General features: G+C 38.7%; 1 protein-coding gene across 1 annotated transcript in view; it reads left to right on the top strand.

Annotated features, from left to right (window-relative positions):
- Positions 1–12,577, top strand: part of LOC118565426 (syndetin-like) — an 82,503-nt gene that overhangs the window by 44,081 nt on the left and 25,845 nt on the right. Inside the window, exons 10-11 of the mRNA XM_036145865.1 lie at positions 6,144–6,186; positions 7,941–8,039. Coding sequence (XP_036001758.1) covers positions 6,144–6,186; positions 7,941–8,039 — 142 coding nt within the window. The remainder of the gene's footprint in view (positions 1–6,143; positions 6,187–7,940; positions 8,040–12,577) is intronic.

Raw genomic sequence — 12,577 nt, 5'->3', positions numbered from 1 at the left:
ATTGCTTCAAGATAAGTAAATAAGAGATAGAGACCGAATATAAAACAGTTTTAGTTTGCTTTAAAAAGCATCAATAGTTACAGCTGCCCTGAAATCTTCAGGAAACCTGTTTTGGATGGCTGTAATGAACAAATGACTCCTTTCCAAAGTTTGACTTTTAACCTTGGGTACAATCAGAAAACCTTTTTCAAAGAACCCGATGAAGCGTTTGCAGGGTAAAACAAGACAGATAAATAAGAATTATTATGTATCTAGTCTAATAGTATTGTTTCTATAATGTCTGCAAATTAGGTCTTATAATAATGATCAAGCAAATGTTTTTAGTATTTGTATTCTCAGACACAGTTAACTTATGCAATGGAGTATTGGCAAATCCATGCTATAGAGTCTAGGAGAATATTTTTCAAAGTGTAAATCTTGTTTTAGAATTGGTGTGAAATGTTTTGTCTTGTTGATGTGAAAGTGAGACAAACATTCAGAACTACAAGCCAAGTCTCCCTTATTCGGGTCTCATTAGATCGTTGGAACAGATTTGATGCCCTACAGCAGAGCATGAGTGGTCTGGGTACAGTTAATGTGATTGTTTTGTTATGCTGATAAAATATTTGGCAGATTTTTGCTTAAGATAGGAGATAAATCTAGTTTTTTTTTTTTTTTTTTAAACCCACTGTGGGCTGATCAAATCCACTCGTAAAGCAAATAGTCAGCTTGTCATACATGAATCACTTTTATGTATTTACCCAGAGCATACTGACAGGTTCCCTGTTGTTTTATCCCACCTACTTAATAAAAGAAAGAATGCTTCTTTCAGGTTTTCGACTATAATTGTATTTTGTGATTTTACCAAAGATTCCTCGACCTTTGCCAAGGTTGCAAGGATTTTGTTCTCAAAAACCAAAGTAAAAGCAAAGTACAGATCAAGATCAAAGCTTTTCATTTTGCTCCATTAACCTTGAAATCTACAAGCCAGAACTCAACTCGTGCAGAAAAAAATCTGCAACATATACAGAGAATATAATATAATTAGGCCTAAAGAAGTTTTGCCGGTCAGGCATTCTTACTTGGACAAAGGCCCCTTTAACCTTGGTGAAAGTGTCCCCTCTTGGCCTTTCACTCCAACATAACCTCTTCTGCTCTTATGGCTGCTTAATATCCTTTGTCTCCTTCTGCCACATTTTCCTCTTTGAAGCCCTCCCCTTGCCTCTTAATTTCCTTCCCACCTGCTCTGTAACACCGGCCAACACGACTGCAGCAAAAAAAAAAAAAAAAAAAATACAGTGCTCCTACAAAACACGAAGATCTATCCGACCCTTTGAGGCGCTTATACTTGTTTAGCAAGTCAGCAAATCACTGTAAAGGGACAAGCCTCAAAGCCCTACAGGCTCCTGTTGCCAGTATTAATTGAAAAATACTTAAAAGGGGATAAAAATCTCCCACATTTCAACGTGACCCTGCTGAATTTTTTTGTGGTCGCTACAGGCAACAGATCGTTAATTAGCTATTTCTCCTCATATGTTATTTATGCATTCTTTCTGATCATAGAAGAGTGCCAATATTGAGGAGGAGCAGCATCTGTGCACACAAAAGTGCACTGTGGTCTGTGTGAGTAATTATTGTACATTTTATACAGGACATGGACAGATTAACAGAAGGTGAGAGATTGTTTTTAATGGTAATCGGTGTGCTGTGGGTATTTTCTAAATATACCAGCCAAAAACATGCAGACTTAACCTTCCTTTTCTCAGATTAAGTCAGTAATAAATGCATCAAAAGGTAGTTTATTCCAGTAAATCAGTTAAAAAAGAAAGCTTAAATACATTAAATGCATGGACTGATACATTTAAAGTATTTTAGTTCATTTGGATGAGTATGGCTTACAAAAACAAAATCAGCTTCTCGAAATTGGAATAAAAACGGGGCCAATTAATCAAAGTATTTTTAATACAGAAATGTTTCTTTCTAACCATATTATGGTCCCGACAATGTTAAGGAAAACTTTAAACTTGACAGTTGTCTAGGAGGCAGTCGCTGACACTCTCAAGAAACGGGTATAATGTTTGACTTTATCCAAGCCTATTAATGGAAAGTTAAGTGGAAGGAAAAACTGTGGTAGAAGCAGTTGCACATTCAAGAGCTACAACCACAGCCTTAAAGTGTAACTCACCTTGATGTAAAAGCATAACCTCACTCTCAGACACATTTTCAAACATGCCACCAAAGTGGGCAGTGGAGGTTAAGCGAGGCTGTGGTTAGGACGAGGGAAAGTGGTACCTATCTTAACTTGACATATTGAAGCAAGAAGAGTGAGCAAAGCACGTTCGTCATGAATCGGTCTTTTGAGGTGGAGGATTTCCCAACACCTCATCACTGGAGGTTGGGGGGGGGGCTTTGTGGAGTCCAGCAAGGCTTGAGCCTTATCAGTCCAAGCTGCGGGCTCAAGGCACTGAATCAGCAATGCCCGTAGACAGTGGTGGACATGGTGGGTCCAGTTTCTGAGTTTTAAAGTGATATTAGCAGCATTGTTGCTAACATGTGCTAACGTTCAAAACTGTTGCATACTGTCTGAAAGTTTACATTTAAATTTTTATTTGCTCAAAGCATATAAGATTCTCTTTATACATTATGATCAATGCTGGCAAAGCTAACAAAGCTAACAAAGCTGACTCCTGAATCGTTACGGAGGCCTGTGTCTGACAGACGTGCTTTTTTACTCGAACACGGGGCTATGGAGACGAAAGCATGTTCAGGAAATTTGAAAATGTTATAGCTAGTGTTCAACCCAAAGAGGGCAGTACTAAGATGGTTTTAAGACAAATATTGCAGAACTAAACCAAGTCACATGAAAATGTAAAACATTGCACAGTAACATTAAAGTAGCACTGTTGGGCCCAGTTTATACATTTAATCTGCAAAAAAAGGTGATATACACATTAAGATGATTGTAAAGCAAAGTATCAAATCAATATTCACTGTAATTTAGAGTACTGTTTTAATAGGCTGATGTTACTGTATTTAAAACCTTTTGGTTTTTGTTAGTCTTATGTAACATCCAATTTCTTCTGTAAACTTAATTAGATTTTTTTTTTTAGTAGTTGGAAGCCATAAAGATCATAAGGATCAGAAAGAAACACTTGAAATATGTCACTTTGTGTTTAATGAATCAATGATTGTGTTTTTAATCACTGTGTGTATTTAATCACTGAAAAAAATAATGTTATATGATAATTTACTAAGTGGGGTGACCTTTGTTGACGTCTCCAATCCTGAGAAGGCTGAATAAATCAGTACAGGATTTATACGAAGGTGAAAATCAAAACATTGAAAAAAATGTATACCAAAATTTATTTCATCGAAGTCTGGGGGAAAAAAAGCGATGTGAATATATTTGTTGAACTTTACCCATTATTTGTGGGCCATGTTGAGCCCTGTTGCTTCCAAGTTATTTATGTCCATCAGTGTTTAATCACTATCATTGTGTGGGGACTGGCTCCTGTTTCTGTTCTTTGTGCTCTTTTTTAATACCATTCAGTGTGGGGTTTAGTTACAGTTGCTCAACTAAACTGGAACATTGGGACCAACTAAAATATTCTGCAATGAACCGGAGGGTGTTTATCCTCTTGGCATGAGTACCTTGGGTGTATCTCCATACTGTGGTTGCCAGAAGTCTAAAGGCCTTTGCTTTTCACTCTCCTGGGCCTTGCCTATGAACAATCAGATGTATTTCCTCAGCAGTCTGGATCTGACATTGATCAATTCATCCTTGTGTAGTTGAGCCAGCTTTCTAACAGTTTCCATTTTCTTTGCCTTGGCTTCCTATTATTGTCTCCACTGAGGGTATTGGTTTTGGCCTGCCATCTCCAATTGTAACTTTTTATAGTGTTCCTACTCCAGGTGTAGGACTGATAGCGATCATAGGTACTGCTATCGCTGAATTTGATCATTTTTCTTAACCACTAATTATAGCTAAATGTCTATTAGCATGTTGTTCTTCAGCCACACATTTTTTTTACTTGCCATCAACAAGTTACTATCATCATTCTGGGCTTTTCAACAACATTGACATCAGGGTTTTAGGAAGGTCATTCTAAATTCCTACCTCAGCGTACTTTACCCATGTCAAAAGTAGTTTTGAGATACTTGGGGCACTTTTGGGATATTTTTCTGTTGGGAGACACGATCATAGCCGAGTTTAAGCCAGTTTCATCCAAACTGCCCCCCCTTAAGATGAAAGGGATTTGGTTAGGGTTTTAAAAAACAACCCAGGATCCTCCAAGGCTCAAACCTACCATGAACTGGAAGCTCCTGAAGCACCAGTCCATGATGAAGTGAGTTTAACACCAACGCAGAGTGACACAGAGCCCCTGCCCCAAAACTGGCACCTTCAAGCAGGAATACAAATTCACAGCTATCCACCTTGGCAATCCCAGGGACTTTTAAGGGGAAATACAAAGATCTTTTAGATTAGCCTTCACAAAGCCAAACTCAACCCTGTGAAAAAGGTCTTCATAGTAAACGGTGTCTATGAGTGCTATTGAGTGTTAGTAACACTACATACATACATTTCAGTCTGTATGATTTTGACTTGTTGTAGACCAGAGAACATCAACAATAAATTCAAACTTCTGCACCCGATTCTTGTCTATAAAGATCCAGAAGATAATAGTTCAAATAAGTCAATAAAAGCCCCAAATGAATATGATATTCATGCCAACGATGAGTGTATGTCAACTTCTGATTAGAAATGTGCATTTATTACTTAGTCTAGCATCTCTTCTTAGTTTCTCTGACGCACCCTCATCATTTTCTCTCTCTCTCCAAGTGAAGCCCAGATCCTTCATTAGCAATCTTTTAAGGACACACACTCCCCTGGGCTGCTGCAGACTCACAAGGCACAACATAAGAGCAAGTTGACCCGGTAAAGACCGGAAGCAAAGCAAGGACAGAGGCAGGGGAACGGTGGAACAGCAGATGATTGTGAATGGAGGCGGTAAAGGGTGGCGGAGTCACAAGGGAAATAACTTGGTGTCTCGGGATCTGCAAAACAATTGCAATGCTTGCTGCTACTTTTCAGCTTTTCGGATGAAAGGATTTTCTGAGGCAAAAGCAGAGCAGCAACCAAAGATAGTGAAGACATCTTACATGCAGTGTTGAATTACTAATTAAACAAGAGGTGCGTTCAGATGAGACTAAGACGCAAGGAAAGTTCACCAGTTGTTTGCAACAATGCAGAGTTAAGAAAATAAAGGGAGTTAGGCAGAGAAAAAGGGAGATGAAGCACCCTGAGAATGGAGCCAGGCTCAACAGTGTTCTGGCGGCGGAGGGAGAATGTTGGAGAACCAGAGAATGTTCTGGCGGGGAAATGGAGGCTGGATTGGAAGACTGAGAGCGAGCAGGCAGGCTAAACATTTGGATGGCTCCTGTAGATGAAAATGGACCAGCAGGCAAATGGGCTGGTTTAGATGAGCATTGATTCTGGCAAGCAACGTTGCTGCTTGGGTATTAGAAAAATATTCCTGGAAACTTCAGAGAACAACAGCACTAGATTTAAACTGCTCATGTTTTGATGATCTCACAATCTGATGAATACTAGATATGAAACATGGCTTTGTTTACTGCTGAAAACTCCTTAGATCTACTTTATGGAGTTTGGGATCGCAGGAGGCACAGCTGTCAGATACTACAAGGTGGATTGCACCCTGGTCAGGCATCAAATCTATCACCGGGTGATTCATGTGACCTAGTCATCAGATAACATAAGATTTTTTTTCTTTTTTTAACCTGCGGGAAGACTCCAATGTACCCAAAGCAAAATGGCATCAGTGTAGATGCATGACAGAGACAGGGCTCAACCAAGATTTAAGCTGGGATGTTCTTGCAGCAAGGCAACAGGGATAATCGCCCCACCACTTTTCCACCTTATGCACACCTGCATTCTGTAGAGAAAGCAAATGCAGGAAAAAATGTGTTTTTTACAGACTATACTATATTTACTATTAAATTATTTGAGTGTGAATGATGTTTTACATATTTTTTTTTGTTAATTTCAGTAATTAATTAATTAATTAATTTTTGTCAGCAAGCAGTAGGTACAAAAGATGTCTGCCGTTATGAAGCTAAAACAAAAATCTGTTTTCATTCCACAGTGAGCTGAACTCTAAACTACAAGACACTCTGGAGCAAATAGAGGTATTTGAATTTCTTGTTTTACTTCTTAAACTGTTATCTGAAGGTAATATATTGAAACTTCAAGCCGTGTGATATTCGTCATTTCTCTTGTGTTTTTAGAGTTTTTGATCTAGAAAAAGCAAATCAAGCTTCAATTTGACATTCCGATTGTTTGGCTTTGTCATTTTGGGTCTGCCACATATTGACACAATCTCACACTCGAGAGCGTGAGCGTGCAACCACTGTAAATTGTATCTGTGCAATCTCTGCTTGTGTCGTGATGCCTGTGTGTGATAAATAATAATGAAGAGGCAATTATGGCAGCACCAGTGCTGCTATGCTCCAGCAGATTAATTGCCTACAGTTGGGTCTGTGAACAGGAGGGATGTTTGAATGTATGCACACACATATAGCCTCTTGCTTGTTTACCCATCAGCTTGAGCCAGTGAACAAGCAAGGCAAAATCCTCTAAATCATAAGAGTAAACACATGAACAAAGCACAGTTCGCCATCTCTAAAGCAGGGTTCAATGAGTTATTAGTGCAACGTTTGCAGTCAAGGACATTATGCCCTAAAGGCACCCATATGCAATGTAGCTGCTTTCATTATAGAGGTGTTTCTTAGAGAGTATGGGAAGACTTTAGATATTATACAACAATAGAAGTAATGGAAAAATCCTGCTAAGTCTTGGAAGCAATACAAACTGATCAGACTATACATTTTGACCGAATAGGCCATCGTTCCGCCTTTTATTGCCAAAACAACCCTGATCCATCAAGCCAAAGTCTGTACCAGATCTCTGAAGGTGTGCCGAGGTTTACAGTGTCCGGACGTTAACTGCAGACCATTATTTTTTTTGTTTTCCATACACATAATTGCCAGAAGTACTAACAAGGTATTGGAAAGTATCGCAGGGTTGATAGTTATTGGACATTTTATTTTATTATGATAAGATATTTTTTTATGATAAGAATTCTAATTGATGATGATGACACACCTCAAAAACCTGTAATATGGCTTGGATAGCTGGTTCCACTGAAACCACAATACATTGTTGGTTTCATAAGAGCATCAGTAAATTTGAAAACACAAAATATGTAAATGTCATACAGTCCAACAGTAAAATTGTACTACTTGGAGTATTTGTGTTTTTAGGGCTTTTGACACCTGTAGTGCCTTATAGTCAGAAGCCTACAACCTACAATTTATAGCAAGCTGTAATTGTCATTGTCCTGTGTTGCGTTCATTATCACAATGAATACCCTCAAATATTGTGATTTAAGATTTTATGTTAGTTTTGCCGCACCGTTGTACCAAGAAGTCTGGGTAAATTTCATCCCAATTTATGTCAGCCGTGTCCTTTCGGCTTAGTGCGTCAGCTGCATGTTTTACTTCATCCTCGTGTGTAACACTTTCACACAAGGCTTAAGACAACATTGGGTGATGCAAGACATTTGATCTCTTAGCCTTTGTAGGCACTTTGCTCTCTGAGCTCAGATTATTGTGTCAAACCTGTCACACATCTCACGACTTCTTAATTTCTTCCTAAACTTGACTTAAGTGTGATGCCTCCCTTTTCATCTCTTTATCTTTCACTTGGTTATACATTCACTCATATCCACATTCAGGTACCCTGCCCTTGGCCTGATAGTTTTAAATTTGCACATCTGTGTGTATCAGAATCCCCCCGTCTTAATGCTGATAATCCCTCTCCTTCTTCCCACCCTGGTTTCGCCTCCTCCGCTCCTTTGTCTTCTGTCTATTTCTGTCTCTAGGAGCAGCTTGATGTCGCCCTGTCAAAGACTTGTAAGCACTTTGATGTGTTGCACTACACCAAGGTCCAGAAGGCCTACACGCTCCTTGGGAAAACCCAGGTCAGTGGTTTCTGTCTTCTCTGGAATGTTTAAACATGCCTGAATGGGATAGCTCTTTTTGTACATCACTTCCTGCTTATATCCTGTTGTTAGAATCTCTTGTCCTGACTCACATAGGATATTTTCTTTTTTCTTTACCCTTCTACCATTATGTCAGAACAATTATTTAGTTGAGGTGGTCGAGTAAACTTTGTTTCTAAAATACGTTCGTGATTTAAGTTTAGATGATTATTGCGTTCCTGCCATTCTCTGTCAGTTCACCATTGTCAAAAAGGTCTCGATCTCACTGGGTCTTTTATCTGGTTAAATAAAGGCTTAATTTAAAAATATAATAGCCATTGTGCTTTCTGATGTATACCATTAATGAATCACTAATTAAATAAACAGTAAAAAAATTAAGAATGTCAGTGTAAAAATGATTGCAGAAATTAGCTTTTGCAGTAAAAGCCGATATATTTTGCTCAACTAGAGGAAATTGGAGTTAAAATAGCTTTACTCAATCCACAACCTTTGCTTTAAAATTTAAACAGTTGAACAATGATGCAGAGAAAGGCCAATGGGGAGCCCTTTAAACCATGTATGAATATGTATCCCACATGTTTATCTGACGATCACCTGTCAGTTCAGATAAAAATGTTTTTCTAAAAACTGTAAAATCCAAAATGTGTGTCACAGTTTCTTTAATGGTGGTAGTAGTTTTGATTCCAACCAAAACTGAAAGTATTACAAGACTTTCCCCACTTCTGCAACAAAGAAAATGTCCCCATGGTTTGTCCAATTTTTTTTTATTATTATTTTTTAGGTTAAACTCTTTAGTTTCAAAACACTGAACAAGAAAAAGAAGCAGAAAAACATGATTAAAATCTCATCTTTTTTCATTCTTGTGGGCCCAGTATAATAGATCTCATCTTGTGAACTTTATGCAACACCCCAAGAGCTAAATTAATGTAATATTTGAACACCATTTAATTGAATTAGTGACTAATTGATGGTGTTTATTTTTATTGTATAGACTCATAACAAAACTCTTCCTGTTAACATTTAATATTTACCATGGGGCTATATCAGGCAGAATAAAATGATTAATTAAATACAAGGGTTATACAATACCCCTATAGTGACTGGCTGACTGAATGAATAGGGTAGGGGGCAACTGTTCAGTTATTTCTATGAAAATTGTCATAGAGGCCATCATATTTGTGACACCCTGTGACATGCTGTCATGTTTTCACTCTTGTGCCGTGGTATTTTAAGTTCCACAGGTTTGCCGTCTATACTCCTCGGAGTATAGAATAGTTCACAGTCTTTAAATGAACAAGGCCATGGAGCACATACGGCATTTTTCGTGACTCCATTTTAACTTCCTTTCTGTCAGCTAAATGCCAGGGGCGCACACCTTCCCCACATAAGGGATTCAGATTTGTCTCGCAATTCCTAGGGAAATATTAAGCTTGCTTCTTCTGAATGTCAAAACAACAGAGCGGATCATGTCACAAGCAGATTTATATCCAGCTTCACTTTTAAGGGAAAGTTGTCAACTTCAAGAATTCACTTAAACTTCTGTTAAAATGCTTAAAGGGGAAACAAACAGACTTGTCTCACCCCAAAACTTAGGTTACTAGCCTCTTTCGGGCTATATCTCTCTGGCTGCTGATATGTGAGTCCAGCACTGAGTAGTTCAAGTCAGTAGTTTACACCCACTTCTTATCAGCTCATATGTCTTATTAATTATGGACTTTAATGATTTATATGGGTTATTCTGCTCTAAAGGTGAAGGATTGGGACAATGTTCTCTGTGCCAGTATTGTTGTGCTAAGCTTCAGTGCGCTCAGCATGATGCTACCATCATCACTCTTAAGTTAGGGGGAAAAACAATTGTTTTTAGGTTTCAAAACCTAGCTTTGATTCTTTCAAATGTCGTTCTTGTTGCTGCTGCCAAATGGCTCAATCTTCATCATGTCACCTGCCCATAAAACCTGTCCAAAAGGCAGATGCCTTGTTCACGTGGTCAGCTGCAATTGGCAGAAAAGCTTGACTGTGTCAGTTTTCAAGTAGGTGATTTCTTATTTGCTTGGCACTTTCTCAGTCCATGGTTGTGAGAAACTTACCTTAAACATGGACATTGACACCGGTGTTTAAGCATATTTTAGTTTATGGGAGATTTGAGCGTCAGCGGTTCTTGGAGATGATATTTTGGGTAAGATGTTTGGAATAATGGGTTGTTACATTTGTTAAGGGCCATTTATGCAGAGCGGGTTAATGATGGGTGGTGAAGTTGTGAGGAAAACTGCAGTTCCACTCCGGTCCAGTGAGTGGCAGCAAAAAGACAGCATAAGTCAAACAGACAATCCGGATGAGTGGCAATCCTCTTGCCACTCATCCAGACTCTGGACAACTTTTGCAGATGCCGTTACATCTCCTTAGCCCCTTTTACACCAATCCTACCCTATTCTGCCCTCTCGGATCTGCCGGGAGGGCAGATCCGAGAGGGCATTATTCTATTCTCCTACTATTCTATTATTCTATTCTCCTTCTATTCTCCTACTGTTGGTATAAATAAATGAAAATAAAGCACATACTCTCTCTGCGCACTTGTGGTGCTGCGAGGGGGAGCCGATAGACTGATCTGTCTGATCCAGACTTTGCCTAACGGAGTTAAAATTTAGAACTTTGTGAGTAGGATTTTGCCTCATCCATAACAAGAATAACCAGGGGGATTTTTCAGTACAATACCGCAGACTTTTGATGGGAACAAAATTATCTTTATAGGTTACAGGATGTATTAGTTGTGCAGATACGGCTCTGCTTTTTCTACTCCTCCCGTGGAAGAAAAGCAGAGCCAGCTTGTTCCAGTCTGATTTAGGTTTTTAAATACAGGGTACCCATCTGTGGTTTGTAAATGGTAAAAGAGATCACAGTCTACAAACACAGGTTTAGATAAAACTACTTTTTGTGATACATTAATGTTATGAAATTGACAAGTTTGTAAACTAGTCAACTCCTTACTGTTCCTTACTCCTTGTGGCGCCCAATGAAATTTGATAATAATGTAGATATGACGGATTTACTGATACCAGGTAAAAATTGTGAATTGCATGGTACTGATGGCTAAATGACTGCTGTTAATGATTCAACAAATATCAGACAGGAAATTCAAAGTAAGTTGAAACAAACCACAGAAAACCTCTTTACCAGAGTGGAAAATATAACATAGAGCCTCAACTTTTGTCTTGTTATCAGTATTAATATTTCAGTTACTAATACTGTATAAAAAATGGTACCTGTGTTTTATTTTGAATAAAACTGTACCTTTATGTTTATATAATATTACATATTACTCATCTTGTTCAGAAAAAACAAAGGAATTATTTAATGGTACATTTGTGATTTATTGCTATGGCTCATTTATTACTGCACCTTTAAACAACCCAGAGCTTTATGTTTTGAATCGGTACAGCAAATGTAGTAGAGAAGAGGGAGGCTCACTTTTGAACTTACTGTGTAGATGCGTTATGTTTTCCAGGTTTTCTGCGCAAACCGTTTTTCTGTTGGCAGATAATTGGACCGGCTGCAGGATTGAAAAGTAATTTGGTTTTCTAAATTACCTTTTAATGTTTTTAGCTACTTCAGGAATAAATGCTTTGATTTTCACCTAAATAAACACCTTATAATGTTCACATCTTCATGCAGATCCAGCTAGAAGCTCCCAGAAAGGGTTCCCCTATTTTTCTAGCACAACCAGAGCTTTTATGGTCACCTGTATATCAAGTGAGAGTCCCTCTTCTCTCTGTTCCTCAGAGGACCCTGATGATGCTTATTAGAGTAAATCTCCACCTCATTTCTTGCTGGATGAATATAAGAATTAAGGGCTGTTATTTTGATTATGTAACCATAGTGAAATGTTTAATAACTTTTATAAGTGATTAGCCGTAACTTACAATCAGCCCATTCTGGGTCAGCATTCAGGTTTTACTGCTATCTTCAGCCTGATTGCCACCTGTTCCTGTGCGCAAACACACGCCAGGCACCCCTCTTGGCCCCAAGGCTGCTCTGAATTGAGCTCCGTCCCTTTATTGTAGCGCTGTTCGAGTAATGAACCAGCCAGACTGATGCCCTGGACTGCCAGTCCATCTCTGCCCGTGAGCATATGCAGTTGCGGTGAACGTGGTACAAATAACCATTTTTTTCAGCCTTCTTTTTCTTTTGACTCATTTCTCTGCCTAACTCATTTGACTGAGTAGGTATAATAAAATCGTCCATTTTGTTCACTCTTCCCAGTGTTTTGTGACTAGTGCCTGGCCAGCAGCCCCAGTAACACACAGTTAGTAATCCGACCAATCAAACTGTGCGACAAAGGAGCCGCAGGTCCATGGGAATGCTTTTTTTTTTTTTTTACAAAGTGTGTGCCGTGGATGCAGGGCCCGTTTGACAGACATGAGAGCACACAGAGCAGGAATGACAGCTGTGATATGATCTGACTTTGGATCAGATAAACAACCAACCTTCAAAATATGAATCTATACTTCATCAACAATGCT

Source organism: Fundulus heteroclitus, chromosome 13 (genome assembly GCF_011125445.2).
Source record: "Fundulus heteroclitus isolate FHET01 chromosome 13, MU-UCD_Fhet_4.1, whole genome shotgun sequence".
Taxonomy (NCBI): Eukaryota; Metazoa; Chordata; class Actinopteri; order Cyprinodontiformes; family Fundulidae; genus Fundulus; species Fundulus heteroclitus.
Note: the sequence above shows the minus strand (reverse complement) of the source record. Positions and strands in the feature narration are given on the sequence as shown.